This window comes from Toxorhynchites rutilus, chromosome 3 (assembly GCF_029784135.1).
Source record: "Toxorhynchites rutilus septentrionalis strain SRP chromosome 3, ASM2978413v1, whole genome shotgun sequence".
NCBI lineage: Eukaryota > Metazoa > Arthropoda > Insecta > Diptera > Culicidae > Toxorhynchites > Toxorhynchites rutilus.
The window spans coordinates 126169172-126192909 of record NC_073746.1 but is presented as its reverse complement, the minus strand read 5'-3'; the positions used below and the strand labels follow the sequence as shown (position 1 = coordinate 126192909).

At 37.3% G+C, this 23738-nt stretch overlaps 1 protein-coding gene across 7 annotated transcripts in view; it reads left to right on the top strand.

Annotated features, from left to right (window-relative positions):
• The window catches only part of LOC129774820 (uncharacterized), a 676155-nt gene that overhangs the window by 521257 nt on the left and 131160 nt on the right, over positions 1–23738 (top strand). For all 7 annotated transcript variants that reach the window (XM_055778819.1, XM_055778821.1, XM_055778817.1 and 4 more), the window contains one exon: positions 6687–6901. In XM_055778819.1, coding sequence (XP_055634794.1) covers positions 6687–6901 — 215 coding nt within the window. The remainder of the gene's footprint in view (positions 1–6686; positions 6902–23738) is intronic.

Genomic DNA, 23738 nt, shown 5'->3' with positions numbered 1-23738 from the left:
AGGCGCCTTACAATTGGAAACGAGAATTGGAATAATTTTTAGGCGCCAATTTGTCCCATTCATCAGAGGTGTACAACGGGGAGTGTTTATTACCCGATACAATTGCGATAAATTCGTCAACTAATTCATAAAACGACAAAAAGTTAATTAGTGGGCACCATATTCTAATTGGAATCGTATATCGATCGGGGAATCAAGCATTATAATTTTGGTACTTCGTTGGCGTTGATTGCACTGAACAGACAGGGATGTTTGCGTTTTATATAATTAGCCTCCATAATACTCTTTGTTTTTATTGAGTAGAGATCATATTTACTTGTATACTTGAAAATAGCAAGCACGGCTCTACATAAATGAATGAGTTATGATTTTCGCGAATAAATGGAAAAAATTCTTGAATTGAGACAGAATTATATTCTTCTTGTTTCTTTTATTTTTGAATAGAAAACAAAATGAATGATAAAAGATAGGAAGTTTTTAGTCTAATGAAACTAGGGATATGTTATTGTATGTTATCAGCTTAGAAAAAATATGAGGAATATATGTATTCGGGAAGGTTTCCTCAAGTGGCGAGCGGTTAAGAAACTAAACGGGACCGTAGAGCAAAAACTCAACGGCAAAAACGCGGGCCCGAAAGTTGCATCATGTCAAATTGAACTTCAAACAGCTTCCAGGACAGAAGTTTCATGTAGCCAGAGGTCGCGGAGTTGTCCCCCAGAAATATAAAATTGTTTCCGCGGACAAGTTTGCCGGTAAACTGCTAAGTCTGTAATTGTAGTCGGAAGACTCCGAGCAGCTATTCGTCAACAAATATCTGAAAAAACGTGTATTGCTGTTCAGTAAGTCCATCGGGGACCCGTCAAGTTTTGGTCAGATTTGACAGTTGCCACGACAATAGGCAACGATGATATCGCGATAACAAAGCCGACGTCGTTAAGGAAGAGATGGACCCCCAAACAGCCCGAAATTCCGGCCAATCGAAATGTATTGGGTATCATCAAACTAATCTAAAGAAAAGCTAATGCTCCTTCAATGGTCAGATACTGAAAAAAAGCATCCGAGGATGTTAAACAGCTGCTTGCTCATAAGTTGATGGCACTTTTCAAGTTCGAAGTTTAAATTTTCAATCGAGTGGATTTAAAATTGCAAAACCCATACTGTATGTTTAAAAAATAGTAAAGGAAGCACTATTTCTTCTAATAACGTTTTATAACGTTATTTTTATTATCATTTGTTCATTTTAGGTTCATTAGCATTTAGCTGTAACAGAGCCGAATTTTAATCGTGTACATGTCACATGGTAATCATATCTTTAAATAGAACATTACACAGTTGCCATTTTTCGGTGTAAGAGTATTCCCTTCTATATCATTCCATATGGTACAATTACACAGTTGCCATTTAGGCGTAAGAGTATTCCGTCTGTTCTTCCACTATCCAGGTAGACTACCGGACAGTGGAGACAGTTGATATGATCATTGTTGAGTTATTAACACTCCTATACTCGCGTGTCAGACCGAGAAATCAATAATTCGTTCATTTTTCAGAATATATCAAAACTACGACTTTGCGATTCTCTCTAGCTTCGTTGTTACGGCCCAGGCCGAACAATCAAAGAAAACAAATCACACACATCAATCAATTCTCGCGTAACTTTTGAAAAGGTCCAATGTAACATTTTCGCCAACTCGAGAAAAACGTAGTTGAAGACCCGAACATTATTTCGCGAATTGTCTTAAAAGCTATCAATCTTTATCACTGTTTTCACCACTAGCTGTCAAGAATAACTCCGTAAAACCAATCGTAACTATTGTTCCGTGATTTGAGATTAAAGTTGAAGCCTCGGAGCGAAAAATGTTACATTGGACGTTTTGACTGCCCGTGTTTGCACATTGGACATATTACGTTGCACTATAAAAATTTGAAACTAACTAATAAACAACAATCCAAATAGCAGCATTTCGTTCTAAAGACTGATTATTATTGTTATCACTCGTTGAATTGCACTGAAATCGATAACAACACCTGTAAGAAACAAATTCCAAAACGACCGAAGTACGACTGCGAGTTGTATTGACTGCTTTGTTACTTCGGACGTTTCGGCCGTCGGAGGAAAGTGGCGTCCGAAGTAACAGCCGGGTGCTTAAAATTCGAATCTGTACATTGGATATTTTTTGTATCGGCGACAAAAAGATGAAGAAGATAGATACGTGAACTATTGTTTTTGTAATACATTCAAAGATTGAAAACTAATAGCGTGCATCCATTAACTCGATTTGTTTACATTTGTTACATAGGACCTTTTCAAAAGTTACGCGAGAATTGCTGAACACTTTATTTACAAACTAAAAACTACAAAACAAATTTATAAACTACAAACCACAAACACTAAAATCCGCAGCTACAGTCCTGAATCCGCACCTGGAAACGAAGATCTATAAGTATATCATTTGCATATGAATATTTATTGTAACTTACCTCTGTTATCAAGAACAATTACCTGAAGAATTTTAATCATTTGCGTCACATACAAGCGATGTACACAAAGCACAACAAAACATCAACATCTGAACAATCATAACAATCACAAACAATAACAACCCAATTGTCAGATTGGGAACGGATGGAAACGAACCCACTATACAAAGCGCAATTATATTCTAGCGAACATACCAGACGCAATCAAAACAAACGCTATTCAAATAACTATGGGCCAATCGTACAAATAGGACACGAAATGTTCAGAGCGTGGTCAGTCGCAATAAACTCTCCGATCAGTATAGGTCAAGCTTTTGACTATACACATCTCTTCTCTTATCAATCATCGGGTAGCCAGTCTACTCTACTTCGGAACTCTGCTCAGATATCTCTCTGGGTGGAGACACTTTGGCGCTGTAGACTGGATTCTCTACTCTACTCATCTCACTTTTGGAACTCCGCTTATAACCTATCTAGGTGGAGACATTATTGGCGCTGTAGACAGGATTCTCTACTCTACTCATCTCACTTCTGGAACCCCGCTTAGTACCTATTAAGGCGGAGACATCGTTTAGCGTATCGCATGTGTTGGTACAAAGGGGACGTGTGTCACTTTTTTAACACTTTCGGTCTGACACATCGACGCGAGTATAGGAGTAACTTTTTTTGACAAGTGCCTTTTTTCATATTCTAGAATATTGTTGAATGAAATGTATAAATTAATGTTAGTGGCATGGAATATTTATTGAATATAATGCATAAGATTATTACCAGAATATTCTTATTTGATTTCAGTCCCTTTAGTAACTGGATTGAATGGATCCATATATTAACTATTCGTCGATATATTCGTCGTAAGATTCATACGATCAAAAGCGAAATATGAATGATTGACTTTCGTATAGTTATTCGCTAAATATAATGGTCATACATATACACACTTGTGAAAGAATTTCACTTGTGGAAGAATTCTAAACAGTAAACTATAAACTAATCGGTAGCTTATGGTAATTTTTAACAGTTACAGTTTCGAGGATATCTTTTTATAATGGACAATATCGACAAGAAAACAAGAAGAAGAGTAGGAAGTTCCTAGAAATCCTTTTATATCATCTTTTTATGCCCCATCTAAAAAAAAAGGCATTAATTCTTAGTTTACCAAGAAAACAGAGACAAAGAATATTAGAAATATGCAAACTTTATATTCAAGAACATTTATCATCTGGTAATTATCTAGAAGGTCGTTATACATTCTTCTCTTCGATAAAAGAACCTAAAAACACTCAACAACTGCATGAAATGTAAAAAATATGTTTGTTTCGAGCATGCAGTTATGCTATGTTCTGATTCTTTCTCCAATGAAACCACAATCGATTAATACGTTTTTATGTCATTTTATAGCCCTTTATACTTCCATGAATTATATTCAGTTGCTTACTTTTAATTAATATCAGTGAAAAATTCGACTTTTGTTATTTGCGTTGGAGTATCCAAAATTATTCTATTTTAAAGAGGTTGAATCAGATGACTATTAAAACATAATAAAGACGAAGAAAACATATTTTTTGGAGTTTTTTCATTCAATCATACCCTCTTCTTCAAATAAATGCCAATAAAGCCTGAAAAATACACAATGTCAACATTACAGAGAAGTTCAATTTTCGGTCTGTGACACCGTGCGCGAGTATACGTGTTATGATTTTGCACGCGAGTACAGGAGGGTTAATAGAACAGCAGCCCGATGTTTCTTGCAGAGCAGAGCAGTTGTATGGATGAATCGATCTTATTTCGACCGTGGATCGATCTCCATCGCTGATGATTGTTGTGTGGACGTAGTTATTCTGTACCAACACAAAGTTGGTCAATGAGGGCCCTGAGTTTTGAACTCACGATCGATCGCTTACTAAGCGAACGCGCAACCAATGTGACTACGAAGACTCCCCTTATAACGTTTTATTCTAAATCAAAATTAATAATTTAATTAATATAAAAGTTAAACTGAATCACTTATTCATAATTTTGAAAAATAAAAACGAAAATGCCGCTTTTTCTGGTTTTTGCTCTACCCACGCAATATACGAGTCTTTGAATATCAATTAATGTTCAAATGTGATCCATTTAATAATGTTTATCAGAATTAAATATAGAAATACCTTCTAATAAAATATAGCCATAAAAAGTACATTCGGGTAGATGTTCCATTTGTGTTTATATTTAAGTGTTTATTTTATCCTGTTCATTTTATCCAAATATGATACAGCATACGTTATGCATCCCAATCTCGAAAAACCTAATTTTTTATCACCAAGTGAATGAAAACATATGCAAACCTGGATAACGTTTTCGTTCCATTATAAAGAGTGATTACTGGTTTCGAATATTTATTGAAAAACATCCAAATATAGCAGAATATCCGCCCTTCAACGGATATTAATTTCACGGGGAGAACTGAAAGGATTGTATCAAAAAACGAGTCCCGATATATGTTGTGATGAATGAATTCTATTATTTACAAAAATCGCATATGTAGTGGGAACAAATCAGATGCAATAAAATGTATGCGTGGTAGGGCAGATAGCAAATGAAAACAAAACCGTGACTGGAAGCACCTCAGCTCGACGATGGCATCCTTCTACACTACGAATTTTGGAGAGTTACAATGTTTTATTAAATAAATCATTTCAACGTTACAAATATTGTAAGCTTGGGACTTTATCAACATGTGTCCTTAATAAGGATTTGAGTTTAATCAAATGCACAAATTTCTTATCAACCGTAGAGAACCTAAAGTAGGTTAAGAAAATGATTGACAATCCATTCAAGTGACCCTTTTGAATACTCAGAGCAAATACAATAGAAGCAAACAGTTCCATAGATGTCGTATTAGCATTCTCAGAAACGAACGACTTCGCAGAGAATAATAACCGTTTTATCGTGAAACATGCATCAACCTGACACCGATCTCGATCGAAATAAAAAGATTGCTTGTGACCAAAACACAAGACCCTGCAACCCTACTTGCTCGAACGCTCGTACAGTACGAATTCGTCCTGCCGCAACATTTGTGGGCACATAATTTATCGTCACATTACTCCTCAGTTCCTTCTAGCTCAGTCGCTAGAAATGACCCAAAATATGTCCAATACATAAAACATCTCATATTGCCGCCGCTGACACAGTCACGCGCTATCGTCGCCAGGCTAGCCCTCAGCAGGACAGTAAACTTTGCTGGAACTTCTACCCGAGCACACCGAGGCGGGCTCATCAAAACTTTTCCCATTGATCTAGGTTCGCCGCGCTCGCTTGGCAGGTTCTCTCCGGTACCGACCATACACGACTAATAAATTACAATGATTGATTTTATAGTCGGCGTTGTGATGCACACAATTTTCCCGCACCCTCATTCCATCCGATCGTGATTCTCTTCTGGAGCAGCAGTCTCCGGGAACATGACCACAGGTTAGAAAGACCGCTGGTCTCAACCTATGAATGGAAACTCTGTTCGCATAGAACGGTTTTATCTAATGGGAGCGTATAATGATTTGCTTTTTATTTGCATCAAAGTGATACATACGAGGGGTAAAAATTTAACAAAAGTGTGAATCAAATTAAACTGTTAAATACTACAAACACCTTGCCATTGGATACGTGTTTCTACAATTCATCGATGACGAGATCGGTTTTTCATTTTTAATTGACATTTTTGCTGTCTCATAAATACCGCCACACACATTTAAACGACATATCATCTTCCAGCCAATAAAGCATAGAAAGTGCTGCTGAATCACTGTCGCTATACTTATCATTCATGTGGTATACTGAAATCGCTTATTCCGACCTTTTACCAATTTGGAAACCGTTGCTGGTTAACCAAACAGTAACGCACAATTGAATCATCGCCATTTAACTTCAGCTGTATGATAAATGAAATTCAATAAGCGAAAGATATTGGATGTTGTGCCAAAACCAGGTTACAAATATCTACGATCTTTTCTTCCTCTCGTGCGAATGGCATGTTAGATATGGCATAGCATGAAATTACAGGTTTGTCAGTTTTTAATGCGAACATAATTGAGTTTAAGACAGAGTGAAGATAAAACCTCTGACACCGGTCCGCACCGATAAAACCGACAGCATATAGTAAGTTTTTTTTCCAATCAATGATCTCATCTATTCTGCCCTTTGTCATTTTCCGCATCGTTTTCCAGCAAATCAAGCAGCTGCAGGATCTGGTTCAAGCGACCGCACTGAACCGTGAAACGACGATGGCCGCCCCCATCTCGTCCTCGTCCTCGCTATCGTCATCGTCGTCCTCGTCCAAAGCATCCCTGGCGGCGACCACGACCGTTACGCATCAGCTCAACTCGTTCTATTTGTACACCGAGTCAGTCAAAGGGTTGCCATTCAATTTGCAGATCTACGGGTAAGTGAGAGAAAGAATGCACTTTTCAGATCCGCGTCCCGGGCGCGCGCTCGTGCGGTAGAACGGTTTTAATTAAAACTTCGATCCGAGCACCGGTGGCGCGTCCCCCGCCCTCCCCCAGTCTCTCTATCGACCAACTCTGACCAACCCATCCCATTCCAAACATCAATTGATTTCCACTGTTGGTGGCATTTACACGATTGAGTAACGGTACTTTTGCCGAACAAGTTGTTGTAATTTTTATGTGCAAGAGAAAAGCCATTAAATGATGAAGTGAGTCGTGTTCGTTAAACGGTTTACACATTATCAAATATTTACAATGATCATTCAATTGGATTCCCATTCCGGGTTTGACAAAATATGTATAACGAACTGGACGAAATGCATTTGTAAATTTTGTGTATTAATTTATCTGTTTCGTACCTATTTTCCTATTTGTAGCCATCGAAAAAAAAAAGTTTTATCGTTTATCTTTTTTCAAGTACTTTTTGTCTGTGCTACGTTGTTTTGATACACAATGGATCGAACATTTTTCATATATGTTGCTCTTCAGCATCTGATGAATCTGCTGTAAATAAAAACAGAGCTCACGAAAAGTTACTGAAAGTCGACAAAAAAGAACAGCTAGTAAAGATTGCTCAAACGTGGCCATGCATCATTGACACCTGATCCAGATATACTTATGCAGGACAAAACTAATGAAAACCGGTATCTACAAGAGTATGTAATTGAAACCATTGTCCAATCGTCCCAAAGGAAGCCTCCGACGTTCCCATGAGGCGATTCGATGTAAACGTAGAAAATAGTGGCAAAAATTGATTGAAATTTCACCACTATAATGCTTATGAACTATATTCCATTGTTGGTTTGCTTATTTTCGACAAAAGAATACCATAGCCATGCCACATTCCCGCATTCGCCTGTATATCAGATGTGACATGTATTTAATACTTATCGAAATTTGTTATCGTCAACGAAGTCCAGTGAAACTGCGTAATTGGCCTCACTGTTTTTACAAGCCTCGTCCTGGACTTACCCACGATCTCTTGAATCAAGTTGAACATCGACTAACCGGTCATACCGCTATACAAATAGGTGCAATCAGCATTGAGCTACTGTTGATTGATTGCTGTCTAGAGTGATAATGAAACACTAAACTTGTTGAATACCATGTAGTAATAGTTAATTCCTTCATTCCTAAAGGGATGAGCGAGAGTTGTGAGTAACCTGGCTACTGTAGTGGTTTATGTGAAGTTTATACGTAATTTTCGCCTCGACGTGGACTTATTCTGCAACACGATTCTACTAGAATCATACCCGGATGCAAAGCATATGAAGTTGCGCAAATCCAACATATTCTACATCTATGGCCATTGCTTCATTGGTAACTCATTTCACGATTGATCCGTCGTAACAGTTGACTACACTCAGAGCGGGTTCATCCGCTACTAACAGAAGCAAAACAAAGTGCTTTTACGATGATGAGAAACAAAACAAACAATAACACCTTGGGAATGAGCTGCGACGGGAATGCAAATAAACGATCGCGCAAGGAACTGGATAAAATTTGATGATAAATTCGAAAGCCTATCGCAAACAATCGCTAGGATTGATTCCTGTAAGCAGGATCTGCAGATGGAAATTTTGACGCTACGGAATAATGGTCAGCTTTTCAAATCGGAGTGCAGCAGAGAAATCAACTGTCTATCTCCATCAACCAAAACTATAATCGAGTACGTGAAATGGAGAAGAGTTCTGACTTGCTGTTGGCTGGTGTTCCATACGCTACAAATCAGGACCTAAATGAAATATCTCGGAAAGTTGCGGTCGCCCTTGGTTACAATGAACAATGTATGCCATTGGTCTATGCCAAACGTTTGGCTAGGGGAAACATCTCGGTTGGCGCCACTCCACCAATTGCACTGCAATTTGAGTTCAAACTGGCTCGCGAAGACTTCTTTCGTCGTTACCTCTCATTGAGAAATTTGTAATTGATTCACCTTGGATTCGATGTTGCCAAAATAATCTATATTAATGAAACTCTTACAGAAGAAATTAGGAGGATCAAAGGAAAAGCTATCAGTATGTTCCTGCTTTTGCTGCTGTTACGACCACGTTGTGAAAGATACATTCTTCACATGAACCACTTCACAAATGTGAATTGAAATAATCGAAATACCAATGAATTGTTATACGAAAGATTGCTCATTGCTCTATTCAATTATTGATTTGACCGGGTTGGGCTATATGACGTATTTTTGTGGTTTCCACTTCTTTTGTTTTGTTTCGATGTTAGGTGATGGTTCCTGCAATGCTCCTGCGAATGTTTGTATCCCTCGTGTGGTGGTGAATTGTGCACTAAAGACAGAAAACTTAAATATCTGTCATGTTAATATTCAAAGTTTTTGTGCGCGCCAATTAAGTAAATTAGATGAATTCAAAATGTGCTTTCATGACAGTAAGATCGACATAATTTGTTTGAGTGAAACTTGGCTGACTGCTGATGTCACAGATTCTCTTATAGAAACTGATGGGTGCAACATTGTTAGAAATGATCGCAACTACAGCCGTGGTGGGGGCGTTAGTGTTTATTACAGAAGCTTCTTGAAGTGTAAAGTACTTTCCGCATCAGAGATACTTGTAGGGCTACTCGCACTGAATTCATGTTTCTAAAATTGATGCATAATTCGGAGAAGTTTTTTTTTGTGGGGGTTTGTTACAACCCTCCTAGAACAGATTGTTCTGAACTTCTTTTGATTTTAAAAATGTGATACTTTTGGGTGACTTTAATACCAACTTCTATAGAACTGATAGTAGATCAGAAATATTGAAAAGTTGTCTTGATTTCTATGGCTTGAAATGCACAAATTCGACGAACGCTCGAACACGACGAACACATGTTGAACAGTTTGATAATAATAACGACGAAATTAATGAATATTTTAGCTCCAATTTCTCTACGGACACTGAATTTTTCCTCATTCCTCCAGAAAATACAAATGGTTTTGCATTATCAGCAATTTCTGATAAATATATTATTATATCAATAAACTCAATTGAATCTGATGCAGTGGGTTTTGATGAATTGATTGATTTTTCTAAAGCCTTCGATATTCAAAATAGCGAGTTACTATCCTTGTTCTTAGGCACTGAGAAATTAGATCACGTTGACACGGTTTGTAATCTAGGGTTTATCATCCAAAACAATCTAGAATGGGACAAACACATTAGTAATCAATATAGCAAAATATTTGCTGGTTTGCGAATTTGAGGCTTTCATCTTACATGCTTCCAACTCCTATAAAGTGACGTCTGTTTCAATCATTGCTTCTTCCTCGTTTTATGTATGGAGATGTTTTTCTGTTGAACGCATCTGCTCGAGCGATTGACAGATTTAGAATTGTCTTAAACTGTTGTATTAGATATGTTTATAATTTAGGTAGATTTTCTACTGTGTCTCATAAGCATCATGTTCTACTGGGCTGTCCTTTCCATGAATTTGTAAAGTAGCGAACATAACTAACTTTGTTCAAAATTATTCATTTTCGTTCCCCTACATACTTTTTTAAAAACTGACTGCCTATCGCAGCAATCGTAGTAAGAACTATGTGATAGGAGTAGTGGGGGCAAAGTGGTCACCTGCTTGTTTGGTAGTATAACTATTGACTATAGATATCAATACGACATCTATCACCTTATGTTTGAAGAATTTTATGACTTTTGAGTCACCCTGTACTTCAGTAGAGCTGTCGCATGGTAAAATACAAATAAAAACAGAAATTACTCTCTCGATTGCTATTCGGCCGTAGTTCTGTGCGCATGGCATCTAAGGAATTTCTCGTGAAATTTAGATTATTCAATCTGATATGTTGGACAAATCATCAGTTTGGACGACTGTCTACATATTCTAGGAGAGGTAAACAGATATTTTGTTTAATCTCAGCGAATAATTAGCACAGAAATTATTTTCATTTTTGGGGGCAAAGTAGTCATAAGTGAATAACAACTTACAATGTTCTGTTTACTAAAACTGATATACCTCATCACATTCTGCTCTTGAAGAAGACCCTTTTGTGGCTTTGACCCGGGATAAATATGCCACTCCAACTAAACCAAGCCTCATTATGCGGAACGTTATGTGTTTCTTACTACGCTTTTGTATGCAAGAGAAAATTCAAATTGAGACTCCAGTTGAATAGGCCAAGCTTATTTCATGCATGTACCTACTATAAAAAACATGATTTGAACAAATTTGGACGAAAAAAACGCAAAAATCTATCCCATTTAGCTTGATTTGGGCGGGTGACCACTTTGCCCCCACTAGGTGACCACTTTACCTCCAAGCGAAAAAAAAGTTATTTTTTTCACCTTTTTTTCTAATGATGAAAAGTGTACTATTTTGAATTTTTATAGTGAAAACCGTTTGCTATCTTGAAGAACAGTGAGTGGAACTATAATATTCTTCGAGAAACGGGAATTGAATCGGTATGTGGGCGCTGGGAATGGGCATATTCCTTAGGGTGACCACTATGCCCCCACTTCCCCTACGTCGATATAATTCATCGCATTATGCAAATACATTGTTTGTCAGGGACATTGGTTTTTGGGATCAGTTACCTAACGAAATTAAGAGTATTAATAGTGTGAGTGCATTTCATGGGGAATGAGTTGAACGGTTTAACAGGAGGAATCAACAAAATTAATTGGTTGAATTTAGAATTATAGATAAGTAAAAGTAGATTGAAGAGCTCAATGAATTAAAACTAAATGAATAAAAAATAATAGCAAAATTACATCTATCACGCTTCCTTAAACATAATTTCCCAAAGAAGTTATTCACAAATTGTACTACACTCTGTCCAACTTCTATAAAACCACCCTGAATATATATCATTGCAACCCAAACAGCTAGAATTTCAACAGGATACATTCATAATTTGTTGAATGCTTAGAATAATGTATATTAAACGTCAATTTCGTTCAAAAGAGTTGTTTGTTTATTTATTGTGTCTAATTATGATGATTTCAGCTGTCCAGTTTCTATAAGACCACTTCAAAATTCATAAGTATTTTCAATTGAAAAATCAAAACGATCAGTTGATTCACATGTCAATAATTGGAAACCTTGTCATTTCGACTAATAACCTGGAAAATTTACCAAATTTTCCAGGTTATTTCTCGATATATTTCCATGTTTCCGAAATTGCGGCATTGGGCCCGTCAATCGAGGTGTGCCGTTTTCCCTCAGTGTAGATCCTGCGTACAAGGATCCCCCTAAGATTTTCAACAGGATTCAAGTCTGAAGAGCGAGCCGGCCAGTCCAAAAAAATAAGTTTTTGGTCCATAATCCATTGCTTAGTTTCCTTACTGGTATGAATAGTAGCATTGTTTTGCTGGTATATAATTTTTTTGTGGCGATATCCACGCAAAAATGGTAGGAGAGGATTCCAGAACATGTATGTAGTCCTTGAATGATGTGAGAACTTTGACAAAACTAATACGTCTTCCGATGTGAGATGGTGTAAGATGAGGAGCTTTAACATTTCAAGCCCTCTTTATGTGAGATTTTTTTACCAAAACTTTTTGAGTTTGTGTTTTGAGTTTCTCAAGCTAACTAATCAAACTAACTAAAAACAACGGAAAACGTAACTGGTCTTATAGAAACTTGACACTTGAAAAATACAAAAAAAAAAAGTTTACGCTCAACGCTTGCACACACACATATGAATATCATTCAGTGTATGATAGTTACCAATACAAATACACTAGAATTTAAATTGAAGCGTTGTTTGTTTACAATGACACAAAGCGGCAAGATCATCACCTGGTCTTATAGAAGTTGGACAGAGTGTATGCAGCACATTTCGCAGAACGGAAATAGAAAATCCTAACCGAATTAGTTGTGTGGTGGGAGCGTCGATTTGTGACTGAAGAAATACTAATAATAACAGCAAAATAGAAATATAAATAGTCCATCATCACCAAAATCATGACAGACTTAATATAGATAAATACAAATTAGAGAGAAAAAAACTACGGTTAGGTTATACCTACGATATAACCACAAGGTTGACGTAGGACTGCCGTTGGCTTAGCAATCAATTGTATTTCTTCAATTAGGAATAATCTCACTTCGGATGTTTCTCATTGGGTACGATATCGTCGCTGCGCAGAACTATCTTTTGTGTATTGATTAAATTATTGATTAAACTAGTGAATGAATTAAACTATTCACAAATTAAATTGCAAACAAATCACAATTTAAGTCAATTCATGCATTATGGTAGTAGTCATCGCAGCAAATAGTTATCAACATTTTACCTAATCATCAAATGGTATGCGTAAAAATTCAGTGAGCTGGCGGCATGAAGAGATATCTTCCAATGCAGTCTTGAATGATCTAGCCAAAGCGTTTCATTTGTACCCGCTTTTGTAGACCGTGATAGCAAAACGAATTCCGGAGTGTAAAAATGCTTGGGGGTATGAAAGTATTGCCGACTTGAATGTATCTGCAATGCCGATTTTCCCAACTTCTTGATTCCGGAATCTGTATCGGGAAAACACATTCCGGATTGCAAAAATGCAAGCGAGTATAAATGTACCCGTAGTTTGCATCTATTTTGCAATGTCAATTTCCCCACCAGGCACCATGCTTTTGGAATCTGTGTTAGGAAAACCTTTCAATTTTCAAAAACGCAAACGAGTACAAAAGTTCCCGCTGCTTGCATCTATTTTGCAATGCCGATTTCACCAGGCTCCATGATTTTGAAATCTGTGTTAGGGAAACATCCATCAATTCTAGCGATCGTACCTCAGTCGTTGCGCAATCGTAACTGAGTGGATTTCCGTGCGGCACTCGCTTATATACCGATTGGTGTTACTTCAATAACCTGTTTTGAAAGCAATTTCAGAGCTATTGAAGCAAATTTTTGGATCAAAAAGTAACAAGCATATAACGTGTAAACATTTTATCTTTCGAATTAAGTGTTCATCGTTTCATTTCGTTCAGTTGTTTAGGGGCTATTAACGCTCAAAATCTCGTTCTCCGGCGTAACGCTTTTGTTTTAGAAACTTTGAACTTGCACCCCAGTATGGAAATGAAAGACGTAGTCCTACGTCAAAATGTATAAAATTTCATTTGTTCACACAATATAATCCAATCAAAATAACTTCGTCAGGTACAATATTCAATGAATAAAATGAATTAAAAAACTGCATTCGGATTCGGATTGACCATGTATGGCACTGTACCGTAAACAAAAAGCCTCGAACCCAAGTATTATGACGGTCCATTCTTTAATGAAGATCTTATGGATATGTGGGGATGACATCTATGACATACAGAGGAATGGATCGCTATAGAAGAAGACTGCCGACAAAAATGAAAGGAAACATAAGCTGTTAATAACATTATTGGCTTGTTCGATCTCTTAAAAGTTAAATGTAAAGTTAAAAAGAAATAGAAACATGAAATAACGAAAATCAATATTGATTTCGTTCAATTGTTGTCTCGTTTATGAAAAATAAAAAAAAAATAAAAATAACCGTTTTCAAGACAGACAGCTAAATTTTTTTTTTTTTTATTAAATTCGTTTATTTTTACAGACTCAGTTACATAAGTTTAAAGGAGCCGAATTCTTAATTATATTTTTCTTATTATACATAAACATTTTCTAAATCTAAGGTAAGTAAGGTAGAAAACCGATTACTCGCGGTCTACTCGAGTTTAGTAGGGTGACATATTTGTTCAGGAAAAGGATGGGATATAAGGAAATTGTTACAATAATGATAATCTCACACACTCAATTCTTAAATCTATTCGTATATCTATTGTTTATTTACATTTCAACTTATTCTACTGTTTGTAGCAAGGGGACCAATTGCACGCAAAGGATATAAGGATATAAGGATAATCACACACGAGCATCGATAGCTTTAAGGAAAATATAGATTTGGGACATGTAATCAAGGTCTAACCGAGCCAACACATCTCTCACCGGCACATTGGGCTGTCTTCCTCTAGCCCTGAGGGAGTTTTCTAAATTCGATCTGGCGACAAGATACAACTCGCACGACCAAACAACGTGCTCGATGTCGTGGTAACCGTGGCCACAAACACAAAGATTGCTGTCGGCAAGATTAATACGAAAGAGTAGCGCGTCTAACGAACAGTGGTTGGACATGAGTCGGGAGAAGGTGCGAATAAAGTCTCGACTCAAGTCCAGACTTTTGAACCATGGTTTGAAGCTAACCTTAGGGATAATTGAGTGGAGCCACCGGCCCAATTCATCTTCGTTCCATTTGCGTTGCCAATTAGCGATGGTATTTTCACGGACTAAAGAATAAAATTCATTGAAGGCAATTTGACGCTGATAAATATCGCCTTCAATCGCACCTACCTTTGCTAATGAGTCAGCCCTCTCATTACCCGGAATTGAGCAATGAGAAGGGACCCAGACAAAGATAATGACATAACAGCGTCTGGTTAAAGCACTCAAAACTTCTCGTATTCTCTCAAGGAAATACGGCGAGTGCTTTTCCGGCCTCACTGAACGGATAGCTTCGACAGAGCTAAGACTATCCGTTACAATGTAATAGTGTTCAACAGGTCGTGAGGCGACGCTGTCCAGCGCCCAGTGTATTGCTGCCAATTCAGCAATATACACTGAGCAAGGATACTGAAGACTGTGTGAGGTGCTAAAAAATACGTTGAACACTCCAAATCCTGTGGACTCATTCATAGAGGACCCATCAGTAAAGTACATATTATCGCAATTGATACGCCCATACTTTGCATTAAAGATCGTAGGAACGATCCCCGATAGAAGATAATCTGGAATTCCATGGATTTTCTCCTTCATGAACAGATCAAAATGTACAGAGGAATTGATGTAGTCAGGAAAACAATGTTGACAGCTAAATTTATAACTGATGAATCTCATTCAAGAGGGGGGAAACCAAATATACGTCAGACAAGCTGGAGCTTATGTAACGGCCAATTTGGTAGCGAATTATTTCGTCGTTGTCATTCAATCGCGGATTATTCACATTGGTATCCTGAATTTGGAACAAAGCCATATTATTTCCTTTATTCTCGGACTTACAAATGTCATTAACACATTAAGGACCGCACGTTTTGGGGCAAACTTGAACGCTTCATTTGTTCGGATTCCACGAATGAGATCGTTTACTTCGGTGTGAATGAGACGAAGGCGAGCCATCGGTAGGACTCGTTATATTTTTGGCAAACCAAGGATTTAACCATCCGTAACAGATGGAACGCGAAACACGAGAAAACTCGTGAGTGGTCCGCAATGTGTTAATATGAACATTGAATGGTTTTCAATGTCAATGTCGGTGTTGTTAAAATTTGTGAATGATTAATCACCATTATCAGTATTTCTTCGTCGATATATTGGAAATCTTCTTACGCTTACGTCGTCAGTGAAATTTTTAGGAAAACGCTCGTACATTTTCCATCGGCCATGCAAGGCGATTGAAGCTTCAGATCACCTTATGGGCATGAATCTTGTTTGTGGTAACAATATCCAACAGTCACCCATATTTCGAAATCCAATTGATTTGAAATTCGAACAGATTTCACGATTCGATCGAGACCAGCTCTTGCATTCTGGAATCCGTTCGAAATTGAATACTTCTTCACTGAAATGGAACACGAACGTCGTCTATGTCGAATTTCATGGCAAGGATGCGTCATTACGATTGGACTTGAGTCGAGTTGGGATTCGTTCGGATAGTTCTGACTCGATCGAATTTCAGAATACGGATAAAGTTGAATAAATTTAGTTCTGGAAAGCATATGTGTCGTAAGCATAACGATGCATGGTTGAATTTGTACTTAACGGACATTTCACGTTGAAAACGACTCCGATCGGTACATTTAGCTGATTAGAACATTTCAGGCAATATGTTTGTGTTACTTTACCTGAATTTATTTCATATTTTTTCATAAAAAGGACCTTGTGGAAAAACAATGTACGGATTGTTTTGTATTACAGTCCACGACAATTTCCCTTATGAAATACGCATACATTCAACCTGATATTCTTGGGTGATCATTTCACTTGATATTATGGCATTTTTTGAACTTTTAGCATAACTTTGAACATGTTTCAAGAACAAAACTCAGAGGAATTTCCATTTGGAGATAAAGTAAGTCAAACATAGAAACTATAACATAAACATTGATACTAGAGATGAAACGGACATCCGGCCTATCCGGCAAATATTTGCTAGATGGCCGGATACCAGATATTGGAAAAAAATCCACAATTTCTCCTTAAAAATCATAACAAAATAGCTCATTAGCCAGCTAGCATAGCATGGTCTTGCTATCATTTATCCACAAATAAGAATGATTACTGAAATGCCAGATTTTTTTCAAATTAAATTTATATTTACTCATAACAATAATTTATGAATAGTACTCAAAATTATCCAGTGGTAAATTCTGATGACTTATAATAAATTTTCAAATGTTGATGATGACCACCGATTACGCTCTGCTTCGTACACCAGGTCTACTTCAAAGAGCAGTCTTCGCTGTAATACTACTGCAAGAAGCTGAAAGATAAACTCTAACAATCCTTGTCCACGATTGACTGCTTAGATTTTAATGACCACCAAATTTAGAATCGATTGCAATCGTGATTTCCATTTCGTCGATTTCGTTAGCAATGGAATTTTTTCCTGAACGCGACACTAACTTTTATTTTTATTTGCCACTTCGTTGAAACAGTCCTAAAAGATGTGTCATGAGTTTCGTGTACGAGGTTTTATTCAGTTTCGTCTCTTTTGTTCATTTACAGGTTTTGAAGACGACGATGAGCTAATACTCTCAGAAGATTCGTCGCAAGCAGTGTTGCCAATTTTAATCTGTACCAGAGGGGTTAAAAATCTTTCTCATCTGTTCTTTTTCTTCAAAAAATCTGTACCAAAAATCTGTACCATCGAAAATATCCGTTGCAGAAAAAATATATTTTGTTAGAACGAAAAAAAAACTAATTTATTTACTACAAATACTACATTTACATTTGCAAGTCATTCGAGTGTTTGATGATGCTTATACAATTTCGTCCTTATGAAGCGATACTGCGGCGTAAAAGTCGTCATGTACCATAATGTTGCTTTCTTCAAATGTAAGAAATGTCACACGCGGAATAAATCTGCACCAATCTGTACTTTTTAACGAAAATCTGTATCGTACAGAATCTGTACCAAAAATAGCGAAAAAATCTGTATCTTTGAAGATAAATCTGTACGTGTGGTCACACTGGTCGCAAGCTATTTTATGTACTCCAATAACATTGTCAGCAATACTGTTCACGTTTCAAGAGCTCCTAAATAGTCTGACTTGATCCTCGGGTCTAAAAAAGTTCCCATTAAGTAACTCTGATCTTCCCTTAAGTAGTTGAATACAGATCAGAAAAAAAATCGTGTAATTTAATCCTTTATTCGCTTTATGCAGAAATGCAATGTCTTCCAGTTTCGTATTCACAAATAAAAAGCCGAATATCCAACTGCCGACTGATCATATTTGTCTACGATAATTATCTTAAATGGGCATAAGAGAGGTTTATAAATACTGCTGAGTGATAGAAAAAAAAGTTTTTGTGCATTTTTAAGTAACCATGAACAGTTTTACATCAATAAAAAAAATTTTTTTTGCTTCGATACAACGTAACTCGAATAACGTAACGAGAAAAAAAATTGCCTTATATCGAGGTATGATTGTATAGGGTTAAAAACGATGTTTTCATCAATGAGCACTTCCACCCCAAATCAGCCGACCTCTACCTCAACCCTCTTCGATTTTTTTGATCCTTTTTACACATGTTGGCTATTACCTACAGTCACATTTTTCATTATCTGATGACCGATTTTTATTTCCACTGATTATTATATAAGCGCGTATACAGGATAGTTGAGGTTTTTTTCAAAAATCATAGCTCGAAATTTAGGTGTCTGATTGAAATATTACGTGCAGCAAAGTTGTTGGGATATTAATGAACTATTTATGAAAAATTATATTTTTAACACTCCTATACTCGCGCATTGGTCTGTCAGACCGAGAAATCAATAATTCGTTCATTTCTCAGAAAATATCAACACTACGACTTTGCGATTCTCTCTAGCTTCGTTATTCGCCGTTCGTCATCGTTTAGCGTATAGCATATGTTGGTACAAAGGGGACGTGTGCCACTTTTTTAACACTTTCGGTCTGACACACCGACGCGAGTATAGGAGTAACTTTTTTGGACAAGTGCCTTTTTTCATATTCTAGAATATTGTTGAACGAAATGTATAAATTAATGTTAGTGGCGTAGAATATTTATTGAATATAATGCATAAGATCAATACCGGACTATTCTTATTTGATATCTGTCCCTTTTGTAACTGGATTGAACGGATCCATATATTAACTATTCGTCGATATATTCGTCGTTAGATTCATATGTTCAAAAGCAAAATATGAATGTTTGACTTTCGTATAGTTATTCGCTAAATATAATGGTCATACATATACACACTTGTGAAAGAGTTTCACTTGTGGAAGAATTGTAAACAGTAAATTGTCAACTAATCGGTAGCTTATGGTAATCTTTAACAGTTACAGTTTCGGGGATATTTTTTTTTTATCATGGACAATATCTACAACAAAACAAGAAAAAGGAAAGGAAGTTCCTAGAAATTCTTCTATATCTTCTTTTTATGCCCCAACTAAGAAAGGCATTAATTCTTAGTTTACCGAGAAAACAGAGACAAAAAATATTAGAAATATGCAAACTTTATTGCATGAAATGTGAAAAATATGTTTGTTTCGAGCATGCAGTTATGCTATGTTCTGATTCTTTCTCCAATGAAACCACAATCGATTAATACCTTTTTATGTGATTTTATAGCTCTTTATACTTCCATGAATTATATTTAGTTGCATACTTTTAATCAATAACAGTGAAAACTTCGAATTTCGTTACTTGTGTTGGAGTATCAAAAATTATTCTATTTTGAGGAGGCTAAATTAGATGACTATTAAAACATAATAAAGACGAAGAAAACATATTTTTTGAGTTTTTTCATTCAATCATACCCTCTTCTTCAAATAAATGCCGATAAAGCCTGAAAAATACACAATGTCAACATTACAGAGAAGTTCAATTTTCGGTCTGTGGCACCGTGCGCGAGTACAGGAGGGTTAAAAACACAGTTAGAAACTCTCACTACAAAATTGAATTTAATTTTAAATAGTTTATAGCTCAAAACATGTCCCCTTCGATATTTTTTGAAATAATTTTATTTTATTTCATTTCACCCTTTTAATTTTAAAAAGGTTGACATAGAGTGTTTTTTTATTTATGAATTTAAAAACATTCAATGTTAAATAATATTGAACGCGATATTGGATCCTCAGTTGTAATGACCAGCAGCACCATGGATTTTCTATTGTTTCACGAAATAAATTGTCATTGTCTAAAACATGAAATATATCGAGAATGGTTAGTCTTTTTTTTTTATTAAATCGTTTATTTTTACAGGCTCAGTTACATAAGTTTAAAGAAGCCAAGCTCCTATCTGTATAGTTACAAATATATATAAACATTTTTTATTAATTCTAAGCCGCGAGTAATCGGTTCTGTACTTCATTAACAAAGTAGAGAACCGATTACTCGCGGCTTGCTCGAGTTTAGAAGGGTGACATTTTGTTTCAGGAAAAGGATGGAATATAAGGATATGTTGACAATGTTCACACTCACATTCGCACTCACATTCATCATACTCAATTCTTAAGCCTATCTTATATATAACATGTATTTACATTTCACCTTATTCTATTGTTAGTAAGAAGGGATTTGAATTCTCGCGAAGGAAAAGGAAAAGGAGAATATAAGGATATAAGGACAATCACACACGAAAATCGATAGCTTTTAGGAAGACATATATTTGGAACATGTAATCAAGATCTAACCGAGCCAACACATCTCTCACCGGCACATTGGGCTGCCTTCCTCTAGCCCGAAGAGAGTTTTCTAAATTCGATCTGGCAACAAGATACTCCTCGCACGACCAAACAACGTGTTCGATGTCGTGGTAACCTTGGCCACAAGCACAGATATTGCCATCGGCAAGATTAAAACGAAAGAGTAGCGCGTCTAACAAACAGTGATTGGACATGAGTCGAGAGAAGGTGCGAAAAAAGTCCCGACTTAAGTCCAGACTTTTGAACCATGGTTTGAGGCTAACCTTAGGGATAATCGAGTGAAGCCACCGACCCAATTCATCTTCGTTCCACTTACGTTGCCAGTTAGCGATGGTATTTTTACGGACTAAAGAATAAAATTCATTGAAGGCGATTTGACGCTGATAAATATCGCCTTCAATTGCACCTACCTTTGCCAATGAGTCAGCCCTCTCGTTACCCTGAATTGAGCAATGTGAAGGGACCCAGACAAAGGTAATGACATAACAGCGTCTGGTTAAAGCACTCAAATTTTCTCGTATTCTCTCAAGGAAGTACGGCGAGTGCTTTTCCGGCCTCACTGAACGGATAGCTTCGACAGAGCTAAGACTATCCGTTACAATGTAATAGTGTTCAACAGGTCGTGAGGCGACGCTGTCCAGCGCCCAGTGTATTGCTGCCAATTCAGCAATATACACAGAGCAAGGATTCTGAAGACTGTGGGAGGTGCTAAAAATTTCGTTGAACACCTCAAATCCTGTGGACTCATTCATAGAGGACCCATCAGTAAAGTACATATTATCACAATTGACACGCCCATACTTTGCATTGAAGATCGTAGGAACGATCCCCGATCGATGATAATCTGGAATTCCATGGATTTTCTCCTTCATGAACAGATCGAAATGTACAGAGGAATTGATGTAGTCAGGAAAACAAACACGGTTGGGAATATACGAAGAAGGAACAACCTGCATAGAGGTGAATTCATGATATGAATTCATGAATCCAGAATGAAAATTTAGCTCGATCAATTGCTCAAAATTTCCGATCACCAATGGGTTCATAACCTTACACCGGATGAAGAACCGAAGAGATAATAAATTGAAGCGATCTTTTAGTGGGAGTACGCCTGCCAAAACCTCGAGACTCATGGTATGCGTTGAGGGCATACATCCCAACGCAATACGGAGACAAAGATACTGAATTCGCTCGAGTTTAATGAGATGTGTTTTGGCAGCTGATTGAAAACAGAAACTGCCATACTCCATCACTGAGAGAATAGTTGTTCGATACAACATTATAAGATCTTCGGGATGGGCTCCCCACCATGTGCCGGTAATTGTACGGAGAAAGTTTATTCTTTGTTGGCATTTTTTACTCAGATACCTAATATGGGCCCCCCAAGTACATTTGGAGTCGAACCAGACCCCAAGATACTTGAATGACATAGCATGAGTGATCGGTTTACCCAAAAGTTGAAGCTTTGGTTTTGCTGGTCTATGCTTCCTAGAAAAAACCACCATCTCTGTTTTCTCCGTGGAGAATTCGATCCCTAGCCCAATGGCCCAGGTTGAAAAATTGTTCAAAGTATCTTGTAAGGGTCCTTGCAGGTCGGATTCGTTTGATCCTACGACAGACACCACTCCGTCATCTGCAAGTTGTCTTAGGCTGCAATTTTGTGTAAGACAATTGTCGATGTCGCTTACATAGAAGTTACAAAAGGGGGCTTAAACTTGAGCCCTGGGGGAGGCCCATGTAGGAGACCCGATTTACTGTCGAATCCCCGTGAGAAAAATTCAACTGTTTCTCACAAAGCAAGTATAATATAACATATTATTCAACAGAGGCGGCAGACCCCGAGAGTGTAATTTGTCTGACAAAACCTCTATTGAAACAGAATCAAAGGCCCCCTTTATGTCCAAGAATACTGAAGCCATTTGTTTTTGACGTAGGACTACGTCTAACCGGAAGATATAGGGGGTGAAATGGAAATTTAGGCACTGAACAAGTAGGAAAAAATGCAAGATTTGGAACGCTTATAACTCGAGCATTTCTCAATAGATCGCAAAGGTTTTTGCATCAATTGATAGGAAATATATCTACGCATCTATCATAACGAATAACATTTCATTTTTCTTGAGATAAATAATTGAATAATTGTGAAATATCAAGCATTGTCAAAATGCACTATGTACCCATTTTTGATTGGTCCATTTTGTGCTCCTCAAATCGTACCGACCAAAACGGGCAACCAGAGCAGCAGCGAAATAGAATGAAGCACGATTGGAAAGGAAAAAGAAAAAAAATGAACGAAACATTGGTCGCAGTCTCACACATGCGTAATTCTCGAGCCAGCCAGTCAGCTTAAAAATCCCCGCTCCGCTGTCGTAACGATCATTCTCATTCAAACCGTACACTACATCGGTTCGCATCACAACACATCAACAAACCAACCCAAGCAGCCATGTCTGGACATGGTAAAGAAGGAAAAGTGAAGGGAAAGGCAAAACCCGCTCGAACCGTGTCGTTCTGGAGTTCCCCGCAAGAGTAGCTAGGCCGAGCGCGTTAGTACCAGTGCACCAGTCCACCTAGCCGGCGTTATATAGCTTCGGCCGCCGAAGTGATCGAGTTAGCCGGCAAAGCTGCTCGCGACGATAAGAAAACCCACATTCGGAACAGAACACATTCGGTTCGGTGGACATCAAGACAACAGGCAGTTTCAGCGAGTGGCGAGTGGCAAACGCAATCGCAAAACGGCATCAGGTAGCGGAAGAAAAAAGTTTGTTCTTTATACAAACTGCTTTGGTGGCAAATCCAGAACAAGGCGGCATCGAGGGCATTCGAAATGGTTTTTTT